The sequence below is a fragment of the Vidua chalybeata genome, chromosome Z (assembly GCF_026979565.1).
Source record: "Vidua chalybeata isolate OUT-0048 chromosome Z, bVidCha1 merged haplotype, whole genome shotgun sequence".
NCBI lineage: Eukaryota > Metazoa > Chordata > Aves > Passeriformes > Viduidae > Vidua > Vidua chalybeata.
Genome location: NC_071570.1, coordinates 29,942,840 through 29,967,296, shown reverse-complemented (window position 1 = coordinate 29,967,296; position 24,457 = coordinate 29,942,840). Strand labels below are relative to the sequence as shown.

The 24,457-nt window shown below is 35.9% G+C and overlaps 1 protein-coding gene across 2 annotated transcripts in view; it reads right to left on the bottom strand.

The window, feature by feature from the left end:
* Positions 1-2,844: 2,844 nt before the first annotated feature.
* ADAMTS6 (ADAM metallopeptidase with thrombospondin type 1 motif 6) overlaps positions 2,845-24,457 on the bottom strand; it is a 137,014-nt gene continuing 115,401 nt past the window's right edge. For both annotated transcript variants that reach the window (XM_053931626.1, XM_053931627.1), the window contains exons 19-24: positions 24,176-24,314; positions 14,716-14,845; positions 11,032-11,236; positions 7,326-7,502; positions 6,012-6,168; positions 2,845-3,061 (exon numbers count right to left, since the gene is read on the bottom strand). In XM_053931626.1, the coding sequence (XP_053787601.1) occupies positions 2,952-3,061; positions 6,012-6,168; positions 7,326-7,502; positions 11,032-11,236; positions 14,716-14,845; positions 24,176-24,314 (918 nt within the window). In that variant the 3' untranslated portion in view covers positions 2,845-2,951. The remainder of the gene's footprint in view (positions 3,062-6,011; positions 6,169-7,325; positions 7,503-11,031; positions 11,237-14,715; positions 14,846-24,175; positions 24,315-24,457) is intronic.

The following is a 24,457-nucleotide window of genomic DNA, read 5'->3' as shown; positions in this document are numbered from 1 at the left end:
GTATACACCTTGAAGGATTAATCTTAGATTTTTATTTCTGTTTTGATCTTTATCAGCTGATAGTATTGCTCAGCGGAAGTACTGGCACCAGGTTTCTGCATCTTGTATTGTACTGTTTGATTCTAGGTCTGTCATATTTATAGCCTGCACAAAGATTCCTTTTGTCACTATTTAGGAATATAACACTATTTAGCTTAGATTATATAGATGGCTACAGTGTAGCAGCAGCAATGAACTGTGCTGTTGAAACCAATTATTTTTCTTTAAATTAGGTTTCATATTTCAGTCTTAGTCCGTAGTGTTGCTTAGTTTGCAAATCCATTTACATTCTGTGTTTTGTACCCTTTAACAATACAATTCAACATGGCTCCAGGCAGTTCTTTAAATTCCAGCCTCAGTGCTGTTATATTGCAGAGTAAACATCAGAATCCCCGATGTTCTAGCACCAGTAAGAGAGCAAAATGTGTCTTTGGAAACATTCCTTACAATTTTCATGTCCTAAGTGAGGTAAAAAGAAGGGCTTCTTTTCAATACAGAGAAAACCCTTTTCTCATTAGCTGAAATGACACATTAGCTGATAAACAAAATCATGCCCTGGAGAAAAATGGACCTTGATACAAAGAGGCCTCTTGCTCAGGGAATGTTGTAACAACCCTTACCCTTTCATCATACTTCTGATCTAACCAGGGCATGTTAGCACCAAGGTGTTCTGTCAAAAGGATATGGGAAGTCAATTCATTTAACAGACAAGGACTACATACTGCCCTTATCTCTATGTGCAACTCCCAAAAATTTGGGATGTTTTTATCTACTGGTGTCAGTTTTAACAGGAGTTGTTTACATGGTGATGAGAGCAACAGATAACAAGCATATGTGAATACATGCAAGCCAAATTAAAATTAATTCCACTGGTCACAAGTGTACAGAAGTGGAAATACTGGCAAGAGGTAGCAGATGACAGGAATTTGATGGTCATAAGTACAGACATGGGGTTACACAAAACCCCTTGACAGATTGTCAATATGTTGGGGGAATTTCATAGTATGAGTCCTCATAACAGTATCTGTTGTTCCACGTTAATTCACATTAGTAAGTAGCGTGCAACATATTTGGATTGTTATTGGTAAAATACATTGGTACACTTCAATATCATATTTTGAAATAATTTTTCATTGAAAAGATTATCTTTTTTAAAAAAGTGCTATTTGAGTTAGAATTTGTAACACGTTATTGTTCACATAATTTTAACTGCTTTATAACAAAGGAGTCATGGTTGGACACACAATCACATTCATGAAGTACCTGTTGCAAAATTCAAATGTTCAAGTACAATATATTATTATAAAGAAATACCTACTTTCCTCATCTCCTTGTTGAAACTGTTACTGAAAAGTGAGGGGGAAGAGGAGCATGACAATTAACTTTTTAATGTTATATTCCCGATTGTGACTTGCCTAAGAAGTTTGGTTTCACTTTTAAAAATGCTAAGTATTTGCTGAATATTAAAAATAGGGTAATATGAATAAGTGGAGTATGGCGGTGAATAGTTAAGGCATCTAGCTTCTAATTTACAGGCATGACTTTGTTCCAGTCTCATGCTGAAAGCTGCCCCTTGCTTAAATATGGTCCAGCTTCAAATAGGTACCTGGCCATTTAGGTGAAGGTGGCCAGAAGAACAGCCATCCCTTTTCCCATGTGCCTTATTCCAGGCACAGGCCTCTTGGCTCAAACACACTTTTGATTTCTCATTTGAACAGAACCTAGATACCTCCGTGAGTCACTTATTCTTTGGTTGCAATCCTTGCCACTCAGATGCGGTCTCCTGAATAGAACATTCACATACTCCTTCTCATAAACAATACCTCTGCTATGGTGAAAAAAGGAGGGAACATCTGGAATCCATTTTAACTTTCAGCTTTGCAAAGGATTGTTGCTATTACACAGTAGGCTTATCATTTGCATTCAAATTCCTCAGTTTTGGAGGATCAAAGCTAACACATAAACCAGATCTAGAAGCCCACAAAGTTGTTTCTTCTTTGTCGCTGGAGTCAAAGTGTAAGTCCTAAACAACCTTTATGGTAGTAGTGAAGGAACTGGCAATCCAGTCTTCACCACTGCTGGGGTCTGCCTCCCCCATGATACTGAAATATGTTCCTTTCAGTGGAGTTCTGTTTCACTTGTACAATGGTAAGATGGCTATAAACCTGCAGTGAAGATTTCATTTTGTTTCATAGCACACTTGTATTTCATGCACCACTGCAATAACTGTTGCACCTCTTAAAACTAAGTCCCTCATGGTTGTTCTATTTAGTATAGCTTTATATATGGCTCACAGCAGTGTTCAGGAAATATGGATTACTCCAAAGGGAAATAGGTGGAATGAAGGAAAAATACTTTTTTTTCTAAAAAATTTCTGCTCCTTAAATAACATTTCCAAGCTCATTTTATAATTTAAATTGTGGTGTTGTATCAAGAGATAAAATAGTTAAGATTTTTAAGCTATGAATTAACTTTTTTTTTGACTCTTCTTTACTTCCATAGTAAACCAACTCATAAGAACTACATTTTAAACAGTTTTAAATAGAAATGGATTCAGTGTCATTGCTAAGTCCATAATAAAAGTTATTTTAATGGTCCATGGATGTAAACAGACTATTGGATTTAGTCAAAAGAACACAAATGTTCCACAGTAAGCTATTCTATATGTGTTGTGTGAATCTTTCAAATTTGGGATCCCCTCATACTGTGTCCAGCACTTTGGATTAATAAATCCCACTTCACAGAAGTTAAAATAATATTGAAATCCTGTCAGCTGGGGCTGACCAGTGGTTATGTTTTCCACAGGGTAATGCATTTGCAAGGACATCAATCTTGTTCCGCTGTGTGGCTCTCTTCGATGGACACTCTTCCACAATGATAAAAACAAGGCACATTCTTCTGCTTCCTGTGGGTCAGTGTCCTTGGCAGGTCTTGCAGCACATCTGTCTGAAGTATGCTCGACTGCAGAACTTGAACTTCAGCACCAGTGGGCAATATGCCACTTTGTTCACATCTTTGCACTCTAATAATTAAGAACATTAAAGAGAAAAAAATCAGATATCTAAGTTAAAGTACAATGAAAAATTGGTGTTTAACATGCTTCTCTATCCATCTATCTCGCTGTCTTTGTAACTACTCTTTCTAGTACAGTCTAGTGCATATAATATTGCAAATTTTAAAAGCCATAAAATATTTGCAGGGCTTTCAACATTTAGAAGTGTGCAGTCTTTGCTTTGGAAGAACTATTATTTATTGGGATAAGTCATCACTTTACACAGTTCGAAAATGTGAGGGTTTTTTTACATTACTTTTACTTCCTTCTCAGGAGTTATTTCATTCTTACATGAGAGGTTATCATTATGATGATTCATGTCCATGTATTTGTAAGAATCCTTAAAACAGAATGAGCATTGCAGCTAAGAGGGATGGAGACTATTACTTAAGTTTTACAAATAATGGTACCAACAGGGTGAGTTCAGTAACCAAACTGAATGGTGGATTATACTTTAGGCTTGGTTCCACACATCCACAACTTATTTCATGCTAGAAGGAAAGGCATTTTTATGCCTGTAATAGACATAAAAGCTTTTTCTCAAAGTTATGTTTTCCCTGTATGCTGGGCTTACTGCCTCAGCTGCCCTGTTGTGCTGGCAGGTAGCTTTCCCAGGAAGGGAGAACAGAGCTCAAGCCCGTGGAAGAAGGTTTCATTCTTTTGCATTCCACACAGGTTGCATATAAAGTGACTTTGTGGGTATATTACAGGAGCTGGAATATGTTGTAGTTATCCTCTGGCTCATTTTTTGCACCTGTAGAAAGAATATGGGAATGGGGAATAGTTTGATCTGTGCTCAGGTCTTATCCTGATACAGCTTGAGAAAGAGCTACATCTGTGAATTCAGTAACACACTTGAAGATAGAATTTTTGCCTAATTTTGGGATAGGGCAACCTTAGTCTTTCACAGATTGCAGCAAAATTCTTCTGAAATTATTTAAGAATATTAAACTGTTAAGTGTTTTGAGATAAATATCTCCAGTGTGAGACATAAACAAAAATGGGATGCTAAGTGGCAATGTGTTGGGAACTATATCCTTCATAAGATACTGTCCTATATCTTTTTCCCTTTGATTCTTCCTAACTGTGCTAATGAGCCTGGATGGCTGTCAGTAAGGAGCTGGCTTGCACCTGATCCAGAGTGCAGGCCAAAGAACTGACAACCATCTGGAATACAGTATAAGTGTTTTTCAATATTTTCTATTTGGGGACCCCAAAAATTTTCCAGTGAAGGTGTGGGTCCCTAAAAACACAATTGCCAACAGACTCACTGTACATAGCTAGCCTGCACAGTTCTACTGTAGGGAAGTTCAGGCCACCCAGTGTACAGAGATCACACACAGAAAACCCCCAGTTGCATTTTTCTATAAGGGATTAGCATATTTTCTGATAATACTGAAGAATTATTCGTGTAATTACTATAAATAACAATATGACCTTGTCATCTAGAAATTAAGAGGAGACTGGGACTGAATCATGTCCACTTATAAGTAATTTATTACCTTCCTTACTTTGGACTGAAATCAACATCTGTGTCTGGATATAAAATAACATGTAGCCTGTGAGACTTAAAAGGCAGAAAATTTCCTAGATTGATAATTATCACTTAAAGATTTCTTGAGAGTGCTAAACAGAAATAATGCAAACTTTACTAAAAATAGTGAATTACAGTGTTCATACATTGAAGCATAAGTGTATTTCTGGGAGCTTTTTAGTATGCTCCCATTTCATCACAGACATCTCTATTTGCCAGACTTTTATAACAATTTTGAATCTATGGCATGGACATTGATGGATAGAGTAGACATTGAATGACCACCAAATCTGAGAGACTACAGGATAAACTTGCCTTTAAAAAAATTTAAATCAGAGCATTTGTTCCACATAAATAGGACATTAAACCCCAATGTAGTAGGAGATTTTGTGTAAAAAGTACTCAATTATATACTGCACAGAGATGAGTTATGTTAAAAGCAGCAGTGCTAGCAACATTGCAGTCAGGTACTCAAAATTTAGGGAATATAAAAATTTTGGGAATAAGTGTTTTAGAACAACTGCTTTTGCTGTGTAATCTCTTGATAGATTGGAGAATTTTCTATTCTTTTTCTTCTTCCACACAAAATGAATTATACTTACCTCATGAGCAACTATTCTAAATTTTATAATCAATGAGCAAACATGTTTTTTACTGCCTAGAACTCCAAATCTACTTTGAAGTCAGCATTTCATAATAGTTTGGTCTAGACCATTTACATGTTCAGATCCAAAGTATTTAATAAATGTGAATAAGCTTATTTTCACAATATTATCTCATATATTTGCTACCAAAAATATATTCTGATGAAGTGAGTTAATAGTCTGATTAAATTGGACTGTATATTGCAAAAAATACTATAATTATTTTGAACAGGTATTATAAATAATATATTAAAAAAAAAAAAAAAGTTAGAAGAAGCTGAAAGGATGTCAAAGTGTAACAACAGACTTGTTCTTACAAGAACCACGTAGCATGAAATCTATGGTCCCGGTCTTCCAATGAACACTATTTTTTGCTACTACATTGTTGTGTTTAACACTGATTAGGCAGGTAGGTCAGTGGATGAAAAGTGTATGATGCTCCCCCTGCAATTATGAACATTTCCATTGAACTCATGAAGAGATTAGAAAATCAATGACACAAACAATAGTATTTTGTCTATGACTTAGGCTATATATATTTTAAGGACATTTTTTTAAACAACCACTGTGTATTTATGTTTTCATTGACTTTACCATTGAGCTACAATGACTAAACAGAAAATAATTTTTAAAAAGTCATTCACAGCCTGAGAGATGATGTCATATAGACTTTTACCAATGCAGCAATACTGACTACACTTTACTCTTTTCAGAATAAATTATATTAAGATGGTAGACTTACCCTCTGTGTTGGAAATGGGAGTACTGTCACATTTACTTTCACACTGCTGCATTGATGGAGGTCTGAGAGTTTCTGGACACTCACTGGATGCTTGTCCAGTATATGACAGGCACTGTACTGTTCTCATCTGTTGCCCAAGACCACACTGTGCAGAACACTAATGAAGGAGAAAAAAAATTTTAAACCCTGTGTCTAATTTTTAAATATATAAAAAAGCAACAGGAAGCAATCAGAAACACTTCATATCCACAAATTTTAAAGAAGACAGGCACCAGAAGATGTTTGATTAATAGAGAAAAGAATTATCATAAAATATTCCAGAATTTTTTACAACGCATGTGAGCACTCGTCTCTCAAAGAAAGAAATTGCAATGCAATATTGACTCCCTGAACAGTTCAGATTTGAGATATCAGAATATAATTTACTCTATTTCATATATCATACTGACACTTTAGAATAGAGAAGAAAAAAAACAAAGAAAACAAGAATCCAAATCTGCTACAGGACTTTTTTTAAGGGAAAAGTAGATGTCTTTCAAACAAATAGACTTTGCTGTTTGAAAACATTTTTAATTTCTGTAACTAAGTAGTTACAATTTTAGCACAATATTAGTTAAATATAAAAGTGGATCTGAAGAATCACCATGACAAAAAAGCCAACTAGACTGTAATATTGCAAATGATTTTCCACTGGTTAATTAAATAAAATGCATTAGAGGAAAATTGCTCCACAAACAGAAAATTTTTCATTAATTTAATATTCTAAGAGTAGGCCATGGATCACTAATGAGATGCAAAAACATAGAGAAAGAAGGAAACTTAGTAAGTCATATTTTGAAGCACAGCATAATGGCACATTATTCAGCCTGTCCAGGAGTAATTTAGCTCCCTGTATGATAATTCAATCTCTTATGTAAAAAATTATATTGATCTCAAAGTTTTCAGAGATAGATAGACACACCTATCTGCTAATACAATAGGAATTGACTTTATATTTCCATTATGTTTCTCAAGGAAGTTAAGCGTGTTTTAAAAATAGTATATCCTGCATCACTGTTGGAGCTTCAAAATACTCTTTAAAAAAGTAAAAATGTTTTTTTCTTTAAAGTGCATACAGAAACTCATCCAGTAGAAACTAGATTGCTCAGACAATCATCACAAAGAATCATGTTTCAATCTGACACAAAAGGGGAGAATCTTTTTGTTTCCCTTAGCCATAGGAACCATCTCTTATCTATCTCCAGGGACATCTTAGGCTACAGGGTGCTAATATGGGAGACTAACAGCAATGAAGACTTGCATGAAGTGTCTCACCTGTCCCCAGTCTCCAGCAACCCAGCGAGGAGGAGGACATCGGCCTAAACTACAGCGGATGCGCACTGGCGGCTTGTTCTCATCTTGGCATTGTGCAGCTGGAAAGGTTTTTAGAAGATCACTGCTTTTGCACAGGACAATTCGGTGTTTGAATCCTGGGCCACACTTTGGTGTGCACTGAAAAAAAGAAATTATTCAAATAAATAATTATAATCTCAGTAAAACACCAATGAAACTCAGATATGCAATTTGTAAAACAGGACATGATGATTTATGATCTTACAATTCAACTATAATCAAAATACAGTAATAATAATTTTTGAATGTTTAGAAACACACATAAGCTGACTGAAGATTGTTTCATTATGTACAAGCTCTTGTAAGTTTTAAATTTCCTTTGCTGCTTGTATTTAGACTACAATGATACTATTTATGTCAGGCTTAAGAAAACACTGCAAAGTAGAAAGGTCTGCCACATGTAACACTATTATGAAACCAATTTGAGTGTTTCAATAATTAAAAATAAGACAGTCTGTTCTTAATATCACCTTAATACCGTCTTCATTCACTTCACTTTTTCCACAGACAATGAACACATTTTTTCATCAATACACAAAAGGAAAGATAAATGTTGGATTTGACTTCATAAGACTTCATAGAAACATCATTCAGATATATCAAAATATGATAACCTCTCCTACAGTGTATGCTTTCCTCTCTTTTCCTATTTAAATTTTAACTCTTATTTCACAGTTTTCCCTTCTTTTATCTCTCTTGTGCTAGTCTGAAAGCAGAAAACAAAACAGCCACTTGAAAAGAAGCAGGCCTGATGATCACTGCTTTTCCTCATCTTCCTTTACCATGGTGCTGCTGCCATTCTCTTTCCTTTTTGCTACTGACCATTAACTGTCATACACAGTAGCTCAACTGCATAATGAGGAAGAGACAAGTGCTAACAAAATTAAAACTCAAGACCTTTCCCAAATCAGCCCCTTTTTTGACATGAGATATTGTAAGCACAGTTTTAGAATCCTTTATTGGCATGTTAATCATTATCCCATAAGCATATCTGCAGTATTTGATCGGAATCAGTTTTTGACAGCATAAACTTTACATGCAGATTATGCTAACCTGTTCAAGACTGGAACTGCCTTTAATATGTGGAGACAAAACAATATTTGGGAAACAACATTATGTGGAACTGGAACAATATTCAAGAGATCACATACCAAAGGCTTTCCAAACATCCAAAACAATTCACTATATCACTGGGGAAAAAAGAAACACCCCTAAGATTAATTTTAAAAAAAATTACTTGAGTGAGGCAAACTTAGTTGTTTCATGCCTAATCCTGAAGCATCTTTTAATAATTTATAGAATTTTTAAAACAGTTCCACAGTATTATATAAGGATATACCCTATAAATATGTAAAATTTTGTATCTCTATCTACATATACCTCAAAACAAGAAGAAAATCTCCAGAGGGAAGCACCTGAACAAGTCCATATAGAATGAAAAGGTTTATTCCAAATGTTATTTCCACTCGGATTTAGAATCTTAAACTGGGCTGCATAAAGATGAGTCTTGCATTTGAAGATTATAATCCAGAATGCAAAATGGATATATTATACTTTCTTTAAAATGTAAGCTTTTCTACCCTATTTGATCTTTTTCTACCAAGGTACAGCCTTTTTATCTGCAGTAGTTCAGTATTCAGAATTTTGATACGGAATAAACAGTTTCAAATGTCTCTATACTTCAACACCAAATGTTATGCACACTGCCTACTAGAAAACTAGATGGAAGAGGGAAGTAAGAGAAGATGTCCGGTAGAACTACACAAATAATACTAATGATAAAGAGAGACCAAAACCCAATGACAGTTATTATGTGAGGTCTTTGAAGTTATGATGATGACTGATTAGTTTTGGTCCAAATTTCAAGAAGTGTTATGAGTACTTTCTCCCACATGTATTTCATGCAAAATGCATGACTTTTTAAGTAGGAATTAGAAGTATGTGCCCCTTCCCAGCTAAGTGCTTAAAAATCACTTCAGTCTGTCAAAACAAACAGAAAAGTGACAATGTTGAAAGGACTGTGTCAAAATGTCAAAACCCAATTGGCCTGTGAGGTTCCATAATCTATAGAGGATGTTAGCAAACAAGCAACAAGGACTAAACTTTGAGTTTAGGAGCATCTTCCTTCTAGTACTAATTAAAGACACAATCTTGAATCTATATGTAAGATGCCATCTGAGAAAGATCTTCTTCCAGCTACTGGTACCAGAAGAAAAAAACATTCTCTTTTCTGGACTTATAGCATAAATTCTACCAAGATGGACTACACTGAATCCCAGAAATGGAAGTGAAAGAAGGAAATAGGTTGCCTTCAATAATACTGAATGACTAAAAATAATAAACACCAATAAAATTTAACAAAAAGATTGTACACTTCCAAAGAAAATTAAAAGAAAATATCCAGATAAGCCAAACGAGGAAAAATTATCTTCCATTACTAAATGCTTCTATAATTTTTGACTGCCTTTGTGGAAGTCGTGAAGGCAAGTTATATGTGCTTGTCTGATAAGGCTCTTCCCGACAAATCCTTAGAATATTTTTTCTGCTTTTTAAAATAATTAGCCTGAAAAATATAAAAGGAGTAGTTTAGAGTGGGTAGATTAATTCTGTCAAAGCTCAACTATCACAAAGTGTGAAAAACCTTATGGCACTAGCTAATAATTACTACATTCCAATGGGAAAGACATCCTTAGTTTTCATTTCAATTTGATAAAACCATGCTTACATTCTCCTAAGGACTTCATCTAACCAGTATGTTTACAAAATGTTTCTGTTTCTCTGACCAAAAGGATACATAATTTCTTGTTAATAATCACTGAAAATTTTAAAAACATGTAATTATATTGAGTATCAACAAGTGCATAACCAGATAAAACAGTTCTGTAATTGTTTTATTTGTAAAATGCATTGTTTTGAAAATGAAAAGAAAACTTCATCTCTTGCATTCCAGAGAAAATTAGCAGGGTTTGCCATTGGTTTCAATTGGAAGAGTATTCAACTCTTCATTTTTTAAGTTCACTCTTGTTTTCCTTTTCATGTTTCTGTCAGAAATTCATATAAACACACATATAAAAATGTTTACATTTATAGTACTATAGGGATTTTAATATATTATATTTCTGGAAACCATTAACAGACCAAAAAAAGCAACTTTTCTTATTATATTAAAATGGTACCATCAGTCAAGACAGTCTGCCAAGCTACACAAATAAAATCCATACCTGAAGGAAACCTGGTACTTTTTCACAATCCCAATTAATTATCACAACCAGAAGTTTAGCAGAGTTTGAATCTTTAAATTAGAATTATTTTGTTCAAAATCATTGCATGATCTTGCTGCATAAAAGCCTAGATATTATAACAGAGTGTAAAATTACTTTAGGTAACCAGTATGTGATACCTGTGGGAGAGAAGGAGCTAATTTAGGGTATAGTGACACTCTGTAGGTTATGGGCATTTTCAGAAGAGGCAGGAAACAAAACAATGAGGCACAGGTGAAACATCGTCAGGGAAATTTTCCTATTAATCCTTCACTTAGCAAGCTCTGACAGAAAAAGTGCTAATATTCAGTGGTCAGAGGTCCTGCCTCCACTATTACCAATGAGCTAACACAGTGAAATTTCCTTACCTCTGACCAGTCCAGAGCAACCCATTGTGGGGGGCAGGACTGGTTGTTGCAGGGCTCTTTTTCAACAGGCCTGTGTGTTAAACAGTTGGTAGCATCCAGCGTCTCCTCCTCAGAAGGCCCAATCTTCCTGATGCAGAGAACTGTTCGTGAACGCATTCCTCCATCACAGGTCTTACTGCACTCTGACCAGTCTCCTATAAACCATCTGGATAGAAAATGTTAGGAGGCTAAGTTAAATACATTTCAGAAACAGAGTTGATAGCTACACAAACCAAGAATGCAAATAGCTTAAATCACTAAACCAAACTAATTTTAACAATGCACACATTCATGGTAAAATAAAGTAGAAATTTATGTGTCTTTTTACTAAATATTTTAATTTATGCCTCACTGCAATTGTATCTTCCAATAATAACACTACTTTGTATTTTCTAAAGCAGCAATTTCCATCCTAGCCTATAGTAGTTAGAAAGGAGTGTTTGAGCCTGACAAAACTGAAGCTATTTATGTAGTTTGTATTGGACTTGCCTGAAATAATTTCTGTGAAAATGGTTTGCAACTGGAAATGTTTGGGAACCATTGCTGAAAGTTACATCACAAGTTAAAAGCGAAGGTGTTTGCCTCTTTAGTATCATTACAATAAAATATTTTTTTCTCAAAATTGGGTGTTTTGAGAGTTAATTCTCCTATGATTATGAGACATTTGTAAACTTTTTAATAAAAGACTACACTGAAATGTAAAATATTCTAATTTTTTAAACTGAAGCAAACACTAGTAAGACATTAATTCATCTCATAAAAACAGTCATCTTAACAAACTCCTTTAAAATTTAAAGAATTGCATTATAGGTAGTAGAGGGAACTTCTGTTTCTGCATAGGTAGTAGAAACCAAGAATTATAAATCATATTAGATTGCTTTGTACTACTGCAGAGCTTAAAGCAGCTATTAATCTGGCTGCGATGTTATATATTTCTACATATGAATGGCTAATGCAGCTCAATTAAATAGAAATATCTCTTCATATTGACGAGCACATTTGGTCTTCAGTATTTTTTATGTTGATTAGTTATTCGCCAGAGTCATCCTTAAAAAGGATGAAGTCAAGTATGCTATCACTTGTTGCCAAAATGCCAAAATTGCCAGGCATGTCAGTCACTGTGGGTGTTCCTGGTGGTATGCCTGGATCTACCTCATAAGATCTGTCATTTTCTCAAGCTGCTGCCAAAAAAAAGTGCTGCTATCCTCGTTTGTGTTACATTATGCATAATATATCCTAATATGAAACTAGATCGATGCAGAGATTGAAAAAATTATGTAATATTCTGTCATTACTTTCCCAGCAAAAGGAAGTTAATTTTTGATTCTTCATCAAAAAATCTTATCCTTTCACCACAAGAGGGGGAATCTGAAGCTCTTCAGAGCTTTCAAGAGGCTGCAGAGTTAATTTTTAATTGGTATTATGATTTGCTCTAGTGACTTTGCTCTCAGGTACCTTTAATATTTATACTGTATGATAAGCCAGCACTATTCCTAATTCATAGAAATAGAAGAGCATTTTCTTGAAATCTGAAATGTAAGAGTTACTGTAATAACAAACAAAGTATTGAAAACAAACATAGTCTGCTGCTGTTCAAAGACATCAAGTATAATGTAACTGGCATTCAGTTAGAAAGGGTATAATTTTCATTGCTTTTGGTATGCACCATGAGAAAAGTAGAATTGTGCTAATTAAAAAGGGAAATATTTGGCCAGTCCAAGTAAACATAAAGTCTTACTGCATGATAAAACTTTCTGTCAAAACAGTCAAACTTCTTTGGATAACTATCTGTTATTTGAACAGCCTTCTACTAGATAACTTACAGAATCAGGAATTGACAACCTTTCCTCAGTTTGGCACTTAGTATTCACTCTGTGGGGGAACATTAGAATGGAGGCCAACATGGATTGAATTGCTGTGATATGTTGAAGTAGATGCTAATTAATACACTCTACCTATTTTCTGAATATTGATGCCTTGACTTTCAAGATGTTCATCAATGTCCCCATTGTAAAGAATGGGGAATCCAAAAGCTTCCCACTTTGTGGGCTGGGTTTTGTTAGTTTATGGGGTTTTTTTAAGTAGTGTCAGTGAAAAAAAAAAAAACAAAACAAAAAACCGTATCAAGCAAAACAACAAAAAGACTCCCAAAATTAAACTAGTTTGGAATAACTTTGTTAACATTACTTTTTAAAATGTTAATTTGCTAATAGTTAAGCCACACAAAGGAAGGGATTGGAATGTGTTTGGTAAAAATGAACCGATCAAACATGACTGCTTTTCAAGTCCTGCTCTCAGGTACACATAGTTGTTACACTCAGAGCCATGCCAAACAGTGTTATCCAAACAGAGGACAAATGCATATCCTTCCAGAATAAATATATATTTACACATAGAATGTGAGGACAATTATTTCAACCTAATTTAGACCTGTCTGACACAGCTTGTTCACACTCAAAGGTAACAACAGTGCAATGGCCTCACTTGGCTTTTTGCCAATTGATACAGGGGCATGAAGTGTAAGAGATAGTGCTCTGCCATCCTGCAACCAGGCACCACACCAGGGAAGAAGCTAATACTCCAGGAAGAGACTGACTTTAGTTGGAAGTTCATTGACCTGCTGTGATTTAATGCACAATAATCTTGTCTTATTCCTCACAGTGTCCTTCATGCCACAATTTAGCAGTTTCTAAGAGACATTTAGAGGTGATCACAGTATTGTACAGTATCTGCATTCAATCAGCATTAATGATTATCACACCCAGTTGGAATACAGCTACAGATTATCACCAAAGTCAAACTAACCAGAGCTTGGGAATCAATAAACTGTTGTATGTGTTCCATCTTTTCCGCAAGTTTTATTTGTCCCAAAGCATAAGGAAAGCTTTTGTTCACATGCTGATATTATTTTCTAGTACAAAATATCACAACTGTTTCTAAACAGGTTTTGTAGTAAGATTAAGGTATGCTCTATGTCCTTGCCAAACTTAATTTTTGATCAAATGAGCTGCTGTTTTTTAAATTATAAATATATAGCATACAGCTATCTTTAAAAATAAACCGAAACAGAATCTAAGCACCTAATCCTAAAGGCACACAGCATTACTCTACAACACTGAATATGCTGGAGAAAAGGTTTGACAAAACTATTAGCAGGAAATTGTTTGGTCTGCTTAGAAGTTTCTATATTTGTTACTTCTCATGTGAACACTTCAACACAAATGTTAATATAACATACTTTAAAATATGGCAAACATTTCAGATGCAATATTAATAACTAGGGTAAAGTTGCCTCACCCCAACATTTTTTTATCATTGTTGCCTTAACAAAGGTCCCCAGTTCTACTCTGTGCACTACTCACTGCATAAGACACTCAAATCCTAAGAAACTGTTTTACAAGAATCTATTTACTTACAGGGTTTGGTGTAGTTCAAACATCACTATTGTTCCTCAGTCAAGCAGAGATCCTCAATGCATTTTTCAGAGATGATTTAAGAGAAACAAGAAACTAAAAACCCTTTCTGATAATACAGGACATGAATACTAGATGAGAATCTTATTTGGTTAACAGGATTTATTATAGATTATGAGGACTTATCTTTCTATGCAAAACCAATGCCCATCTTAAGTGATTAATGACTTACTCAGGTGGGCAAGGCTCAGTGTTGCAGGCTCTTTGGTTTTCTGGAGGCTTACTGTCAGGGTCACAGTAATTGTTTTGTACAATGGAGCTGTCATCCAGTCTTTTACACACCACCTCTTGTTTCTGGACACCTTGAGATGAAATGAAAGACCATTAATTAATCATTCTTGCTCTTCTAATTTTTGAGTATAATTGTATTTCAACTATTGATTATTAATTCTACCAACCCACTTTATTTGGCCAAAGTCTACAGCAGTGAGAATTTAAATTCACTGAATGCCCCCTAGCCACAACAATTTTTAAATTTTCCTTCAATTTTAGGCTGTTCCACTCTGAGAGGAATTTAGGGTTCTGTTGTTTTCTTTTAAAAAAAAAAAGGGAATATATTTATAAATTTACTAGAAGTTTGTTTTTGCATAAAATCCATTCTCTGTCTGCCATCCCCTCCTAGTAAAACACATAAATTTCCAAAGAAAACATCGCAAAATAGAATGTGGTCGCACTTCAATGCAGAATTATTGTTTACGTGCTCTGGTTTGAAACAAACCAGCAATACTGGGAAACAGTGTTGCATTTTCATATATTATCCTACAATTTTTTTTCAAAAAAATAATAGAACTATAATCCATTCTGAAAGAGGCAGTTTGTCTCTGTGAATATTCATTTTGCCTGGCACTTCCAGTTCCTCTTTCATTGTTAACCATCAACAGGGTAATTTGGAATTGATCATTACTGCCAAAACATGGTATATCACTGCCAAGGCAACATGATAAGGTTGTTTATTAAGCATACTTTCTGAGTTTTTTTTTTTAAAGCAGTAAAGAACCACTGATATGATGACAGTATATTGTTGCAATACACACTGCCTTACTCCTCACTTAAAATATGCTGTAAGATGTTTATTAGAATTTTAAAATGTGTATTTGCAATTTACAGGCAGTTTTTATTGAACACGCATAGTTATAAATCTGAAATAATGGCATTATTTGTACTTAAAAGCTTAAAAAAGTCCTGTACCTTTCTTCAAAAGAGAAGTAATCATTTAACTTATTCCAAAATATGAAATGCATATAATTAAATGGAGATTAAAACCTCCTGGCTTCAAATATCTGCTAACTTTACCTTACAGCCATGTCTTCATTTTAAGACATATATAGAATCATAGAATGACTTGGTTGCAAGGGATGTTAAAGATCATAGAGTTCCAAAACCCAGGCTGAGGGCAAGGAGCCTTCCACTTGACCAGGTTGCTCAAAGACCCATCCAGCCTGGCCTTGAACACTACCAGGACTGGAGAGTCCACTTCCCTGGACTCACCAACCTCACAATAAAGAATTCCTTCCTAATATCTAATCTAAACCTGCTTTCTTTCTGTTTGAAGCCATTCCCACTTGTCGTGTCACTAAATGCTCTTAAAAAAAGTCCCTCTCCATCTTTTTTGTAGGTTCCCTTTGGATCCCAGATGCCTGCAATTAGGTCACACCTAAGCTGTATCTTTTCCAGGCTAAACAAACCCAATTCTCTCAGCCTTCCCTTGTAGGAGGAAATAATATCCTCCTTTGGCTCTTGAAAAATAAGTGAAAGATCTAAATATATGAGAAGATGTGACAAGATTCACCTTGAATTCTATAATCAGTGCAAAAACTGCCAACAGATGTCAATAACTCAAATAGGCCTGACAACCCAAGTAGGAATATTTCTAGCAATTTTCTGCTCACATTTCACTACAATAAGAAGTATTTAACAGCCCTAGACAAACAGCAATGCCAGTGATGTGGCACTACTAGCTGATATACAATTCATGTTGAGTTCTGACTAATTATTTATCCTTTCTATTGCAAACTGCCTTAATTCTCTTGGTTGAATCAGCAGAATGTGGACTTCATAATGATATTTTCCTCAAATATATTTGGTTAAAAATAATTTATACACAGTTTGGAATTAAGCATTTTAATAATGCATACCATTCTCAAAAATGTACTTATTGGATAACATTGATATTAATGTTATATTTTTACTGCATTTCCTACTGGCATCAGACACATTTCCTTCTAGAATCTGGCTAAAAATTGGCACTCTTAACAAATTCATTTTTGAGGAATTTTGTAATAAGAAAATATTCTAGACTTCTATGATTGCACAGTATCACTCAGCTTTAAAAAAAAATTTGAAAGTGTGTTATTAACTGAATGTTGTTCAGGTAGCATACCACCTGTAAGACAGTACTCACCCTATTCACTTACAGTGAAGAATCTCTAATTGATGCAAGGAGATACATTAATCCATTTTTTAAAAGTTCTGCAGCATCTTGTCACACAGTATATAAAATTTACATAATTGTTGTCTAATTTTAATATTATTTATTAAAAATCTCAGATAAAAATTCAGATAACTTTTAAGACAAGAAAAATAAATGGGAAAAGTTAGAAGTGCTGCTTTTATCCAGACAATAGATACAACTTGGTTATGCCCTGTATTGAAAAATTATTTTTAAATTATGAACTCTTCCCTGAGTATAAGGTCTCTTTTAAAAGTAATCTAAAAAGCACAGATTAACATGTTCATTTAAACACTGGGGAGAATAATTACAAGCAGTTAGATAGAAACACTCTGCTTTCAAATCTACAGATTTTTAGTTTATAATAAAAGACATAAAATGTCCTCATGAGTAGTCAATGCAATCCTAAGAGAAAACAAAACTCCAGTGGTTTAAGTGACCACAATCTCCTGAGAACTGAAATGCTTTGCAGATTTCAATTCACAAATAGTCTGCATGACTTTCAGCAGCCAAATTCTAAATTACATGGAGCACTTTTATTCTTGAATTAAAATTGCAGGCATGTAAATGCTGTATCTATTTTTAAAAGCAATCCCAAAAATTGTGGCTTGCGATTGCAACAGTTAATTATAAAGATGCCAGTACCAATACATAGTGAAACTTGCCTCTCTAAAACTAGTGCATGCTGGTTAACCCAGACATACTTTCTGAGCTCACTCATCAGATCACAAGATGTTCATCTCAAAGCCAAACTTATATTTTCTTTGATGATGAAATGTATGTTTTATTTGCCTAAAGATAGTTTCATAATTCATCTGAGGGCATAAAACAAAAACATAGTAGGCCTCACTCTAGATGGGTTATGAGCAGCAAAGAAAACTGAACAGCAACCAATTTACTTATGATAGTAATAGTATGCTGACTATTTTATAAAAAAATATTTAAAAATTATAAAAAACCTATGGATATTTAATCCATCTGGAGATGAACTCTAATAGAATGAATGAAATCCTAACCAATTCTTAGGACTACTGGCAAATTCCAGATAATAAATGCTGTCATTTGTTGCCATAATTGAACATGAAAGAAATTTAAAAGGGAGTAGGCAGTTATTTGAGTTATTTTTAAATGCATAAAATATAAAAAACATGAAGAAAGACTTAGTTCCTTTGCTAGATTTTTTTAAACAATACCACCAGAAGTTTACTGCTTTCTTAATACTTGTGGATCAGAACTGAGTAATACACTTTCTCTTGGGAAGTTACAAGATATAAGGAAGGACATGTCTGAGAGTTAATAAACTATAATTCTGCAGTCTACAAGTGATATAACTGCCCTTTCCTTTCACTTTCCAGAATTTTCATTGTATTGTCTCAGTTCCTATTGCTGAGGAATAACATATGTTATTTTTCATTTAAAAATAACATATGTTATTTTTCATTTTCTTTGTGTTTCTCATTAAATAATATTCAGGTCCTTAAAGAAAATCTGTTGTTGCCATTAATTTTTTTTGGATTTCCCTGTGTTCTCGCCTTTCCCACTCCTCTCTCTATAGATAACTTAGCACTGTACATTGCAGTGTTCTCTGGTATTGCTTTCATATCATCTTGTCCAAGTTTCCATTGGCTATAAAGACCTACCTGTATAAGGTAATAACAAGCTTTTCTTCTGAAAACCCTTACCTCAGAATAGAAGAGTTTTTACTGTATTTTAAGGAAAAGGGGGAATTAATATGAAGAATACATGTAGATCAGCTTTACATTATTATGTAATATATATATATTTTTATATATGTGTGTGTGTATATATATATATAATGTATATTTATAGATCTCTTTTTTTTTCCCAGAAGAAAAGAACTAACTCAGATACTATAAATTTATATTGTAAAGGAAAATTTTTCAATACAGAAAGTATAGGTTCTAGTGTACAAAAAGAAGAGCTGCAATTCTGGATCCCCAAGACTAAGAAAAATACTGATATTAAAAATCAGAGAAATTATCTTCTCATCCTATATATGAGCATAGGAATCCTACATAAATAAGACTTGTCTGTCATCAGACATGCCTTTTTAACTATCTGGTAAATCTGAAGATCCACTTTTAAGGAAAAAAAAATTAAAATATCAAAATAGATCTCAGACTTTGGAGATTTGGTTCCTTCTTGATTCCCTGTACAGTGAGCATCAAGGTCAGTGGAAGAAAAACTATGTGTACCTTGCTCCTTTAACATAAGTGACGCTACAAAATACAGTTTACAATCTCTCATAGAATGGGTCAGGTTGTAAGGGACCACAGTGGGTCATCTGGCTCAAATTCCCTGCTCAAGCAAAGTCATCCTGGAGCACATGGCATAGGATTGCATCCAAATACTTCTTGAATATCTGCAATGAGGAAGAATCTACAACCTCTCTGGGCAACCTGTTCCAGTGCATGGTCACTTGCACAGTAAAGAACTTTTTCCTCATGTCCTGGTGGAACTTCCTGGGCATCACTTTATGCCTCTTGTTTCATTGCCTCTTCTTCCATTGATTGGTACTACTGAGAAGAGCCTGGATCCATCCTTTTGTCAGTATCCTCCAGGTGCTCCATGTCTCTGTTGTCCTGAGGAGCCCAGAACTGGACACAGCACTCCAGGTGAGGCACACCAGGGCTCAGTAGAGGGGCAGGATTACCTCCCTCCACCTGCTGGCAATGCTCTTCCTAATGCCCCCCAGGATAGCACTGGCCTTCTTGGCCACCAGGACACGCTGCTGGCTCAAGGACAGCTTGTTGGCCACCAGGACCCCCACGTCCTTCTCCACAGAGCTGATCCCCAGCAGGTCAGCCCCAGGCTGTGCTGGTGCCTGGGGTTGCTCTTCCCCAGGTGCAGGACCCTGCACTTGCCTTTGCTGAATTTCAGATGGCTCTTCTTTGTCCATCTCTCCAACCTGTTAAGGTTCTTCTGAAGGGCTGCATAGTACTTCAGGGTATTTGCCACTGCTCCCAGCTCTGTGCCCTCAATGAACTTTCTGAGCAGGCATCTGCCCGTCAAGCCATTGATGAATAAGTTAAAGAAAACTGGGCCCAGTATTGAACCTTGGGTGACACCACCAGTGTCAGGCCTCTAACTAGATCCTCTGCCACTGATTATAACCCTCATTGGCTGTTCATCAAGTCCACATCTCCTGAGTTTGCCTATGAGAACACTGTGAAATGGTATTGAAAGCCTTGGTGAAGTTGAGGCAAACAATACCCACTGCTGTCCCCTCATCCATCCAGGTAGCTCTTTCATTGTAGAAGGCAATCAAACACCTGATCACCTTCAGTGAACTCATGCTGACGACTCCTGATTATCTTCTTGTCTTCCATATGGACAGAGATGGCCTCCAGAATGAGGCAGTCCATCACCTTCCCAGGGATTCAGGCCTGTAGTTCCCTGGGTCCTATTTCTTGCCCATTTTGAAAACTGGGGTGACATTTCCTTTCTTCCAGTCCTCAGCATCTCTCCTGATCTTCATGATATTTCAAAGGTGATCATGAGCAGGCTCGTTACAGTGTGCACCAGCTCTCTCATCACTCATGGATCCATTCTATCGGGGTCCATGAACTTGAGTAGATCTGTCTAGTTGTTTCAGACCAAATCTTCCTTCCCTAAGAAAGTGTCTTCCTCCCAGCATTCCTTCACCCTGATCTCCTCAGTCAGGGATTCACGAGGCCTGGTCTTGCCAGTGAAGACTGATCCAATGGCACTCAGTAACTCTGCCCTCTCATCTTCCCCTCTTACCAGGGTCCCGTCTCCATTTAATAATGAGCCCACATTATCTTTTTCTTTTGTTATTGATGTATTTGAAAATGCCAGTTTTATTATGCTTGACATCTTTAGCCAAGTTTAAGTCTAGCTGGGCACTGGCCTTTATAGTCTCATTTGCATTTACCCTGACCACCTCTCTATATTCACTCCAGGTGGCCTGACCCTGCTTCCATCTCCTGTGTATTTCCTGCTTATACTTGAGTAATGACAGTAGCCTTCATTCATCCATCCACAGACATCTCTTGCCCCACTGGCCCAATTTCTTTCTAATTGTGATGCATTGTGAGTGGAGTGAGTGATCCTTGAATATCAATCCACCCTTCTGGACCCCTATTCCCCGGAGGGCCTGTTCCCACAAGATTCTTCCAAAAAGATCCCTAATGAGATTAAAGGTAGCTCTCCTGAAGTCCATGGTTATAATCTTTCCTGCTGTCCCACTACCCCTTACTTCAATACAGAATTCTACAATCCCATGGTCACTGTAGCCAAGGCTGCCTCTCATAAAAGATTTTCTTCCACCTTTTAGAGGCAATCTAAACACGTAACTGTTTCTTTCATGAGCTCTAACTTACCTCCTAGATCATTCTATTGAGTATACAGGGGGACAGGAGGTATAATGTCTACTGTGAAGAGCCCATTGATTTCAGGTGGTGGGTGAGTTTTCATATGAGATTATGAAATTCCTTGAATGCTTCAGAGGTCAGAAATTCCAGAGAGCTATACATACAATAATGAACTCATAATGAGCAAGTAAGAGTGTAATGTATGCTTTGAGTTGCTCAATACCATAAGAAAGACACAGAGGAGGCAGGAATGGAAGTCAGAGCTCTGGCATTGTATTGAACTGCCATAAACAGGAAACCTTTCTTCTTCCTACGATTCCACTTACTGTGCTCTTCCTATTCTTCAAAGTCAAGACAGGCGCTAGAAGAGAGGTCCTATTTGAAAAGTTAAAGCAATTTTTAATGTTCTGATGTGACTCCTCAGCACAGCAGAGATGAACATAATATAGAAGTCCAGTGGAAAAGACAGCATGTTACTATTCAGTCAAAGACTGTGGGTTTCTCCCAGCTTGCTCTCAGCTTATTCCTTGACTCCTGACTGCTCTAGTCACCCTTCTCCAAGATAAGGCATACTAGCAGGTCTAGGAAGAGCTGAATGCAGTGGATCGCTCTTAAAACACTAAGAAGAAACAGCACAAAAAATCAGACACTTCTGCAATATAAAGTACTCCAAAACTATTTAAACTTTGCACTGCCACAATGTCTTTATGCTCTGCTTCATGACATTCAACACATATGCTCAAGTTTCACTTACTACATCAAGTAATAACCATGTTTTAAGAGTCATTAAGTAATTAAGAAATGCTTAAGTCACTAAGTCATTAAGCAATGCAGATACAGATAAACTGATTTAGAAAGAGCTAGACTTAAGCAGTACACAGTGGACATAAGGTAGCCTGTTAAAATGGTCCCTGGTCAAGTCTCTGTTTAATGGAATATTTATATCAGCTAAATTTTCCAGTTGAAGTCTCTGTGTCTTCAACCTTTATCTCCCTTTTCTTTTTCCTGACTCAGTTCCTCTTTAGAATTGTGTCTTCTTTTGGCATATGGTGAAAGGCATTTCATAAATTGACAGAAATAGCAGAAGCAGGTTCTTTCATGGAGAAAGCAGATACATGTTTAAACATGAATTATAGCTAAAATGAAATATATGTTTATGAGTAGAGTGGTCAGTGACCTCAATATATCCTTTTATTAAACTGAAAGAGAGGGGAGAAAATGCCTGGTTTGGCCACCATAAGCTACCAAAGAAAATCTCTCCTCCACCTCCTCTGAGTTTAAATTAATAAATATATGCCACTTTAAGGGATTCATAAATCTTCCCTTGAAATCTAATTAATTACATCCAAATTTTTTAATCTCAACACGTGCCTACTCCTTCAGAGCCACTTATTTTTTCCACTGTATTTTGTCAAATGTGTGAAATGACAACGACCTTCATGACAGGATGCCCATGGCTAAAATCTTGTCTCCACCTACATCAATGGGAGCTTTCCCAGGACTTCAGAAAGATCATTACCACATTACCATCACAAAAAATAGGATACGACAATACCTTTAAGGTTTTGATAACTGGAACTTACTTTCTCTATGAGCTAGGCACTTCTCTTCTTTATACTTCTCCTTTAAAATGGTTTTTTTTTCGCTGCCATCCTGACCATTACTAAAATTGTATTTAAAAATCAATCTGTCACCCAGGAATCCAACAAACTAATAATAAAAACATCGAAGAAAGTTGGCATCCTTTATTTTGTTTCAAGACTTTCTCTAGTGGCGCAGAAAATAATTTATGCTATTCTTTGTGTATTATGTATGGCTAGGCTGTATTTAAACTGCATACAACTAGTAACAGCCAAAACAGCTTCCAGCAGAAAGGTGAGTCATGATGAATACCTCCCATAGACAGAAAAAACAAGAAAGCAAGAAGTATTTGGTCCAAAGGTTCTTTAAAAAAATATGGTGTCTTCTTCTTGATAAGGATTGTCCATGGTGCCGTAGAAACTGAAATTCTGAGATGCATTTAAAGCACTCTCCCATATCTTCTGGAACAGAAGTATGTTGGGGAGATGATGATTCATTCAGTCTCCAGAGAGAAGAAAGATACTGTTCACACAGCACTTCTACTCACCAGTCCTTGCAGCAGCAATGGTGTTGGCTTTGAAGGAAGCCAACTGTCCTGCTCTCCCAGCCAGAGGTAAAGAATTGCATTGGTGGCCACTAGAGGGAGGATTAGGAATATAGTAAGTTGTCGGCAAAAGCCACCCATGATGAACCACATGGGACAACCTACAAATCCCCCACTGCTGCCCAAGGGCAACAATTCTCAGATACTGCTACGGGCTGGCAGGTAAAATCCAATTGCTACCATCTTCTACAGAAGAGCTGCCAGTGTGCATCCTAAACTTTGGTGGCTGGAGCATAGGAGGGCTGACTAGGATTGTGTGAAGCACACCTACAAACACACAAAGACACATTGCTTTATTTACAGATGCCTATTTTGCCTTCTCACTTTTAGTCTCCTTATTTAAAACTTCTGATGTCCTTTATCAACAAAGCTTCTGTGAAAAACAAACATACCAGCTTCAAGAAAGTCTCAGAAGTATCAGAAGAGAGAGACACTGTGCCAAGATACGCTGTATTTAATAAAAAGATCTGAACATATTAAAGGTACTTGAAAATAAGAAAATCCGTTGTGATTAAAATAAATGTTCATTAAAATCTGAGGCATACCTGAAAGAAATGTTTTCAGTTAGTCATCTAGATAAATATACAGTGAAGTGTATCTTGCAATTCAGTTTACCCTGTAACCTGACTGTCTGGTGTCTTACCTCCTGCACAAGTGGCAGAACATTCTGACCAAGGCAGATGATTCCATGCAAACCCAACCTCATTGTCTCCACTGCCAGTGCGAGAGATCGGAACATTGAATTTATATTTTATCCCCAAATTCTGTTCCTGCAGCAGAATCTGTAGTTGAAAACAACTGGTTATACCATTAAAGCAGGCACGCAGAGGGCAAACACAGTGACATTTATTCTAGGAGTGTGTTATGTTCTGCTGAACAGGAAGAAAGTAATAAAGGAAGTCACGTTAGTTCTTTTAAGATGTTC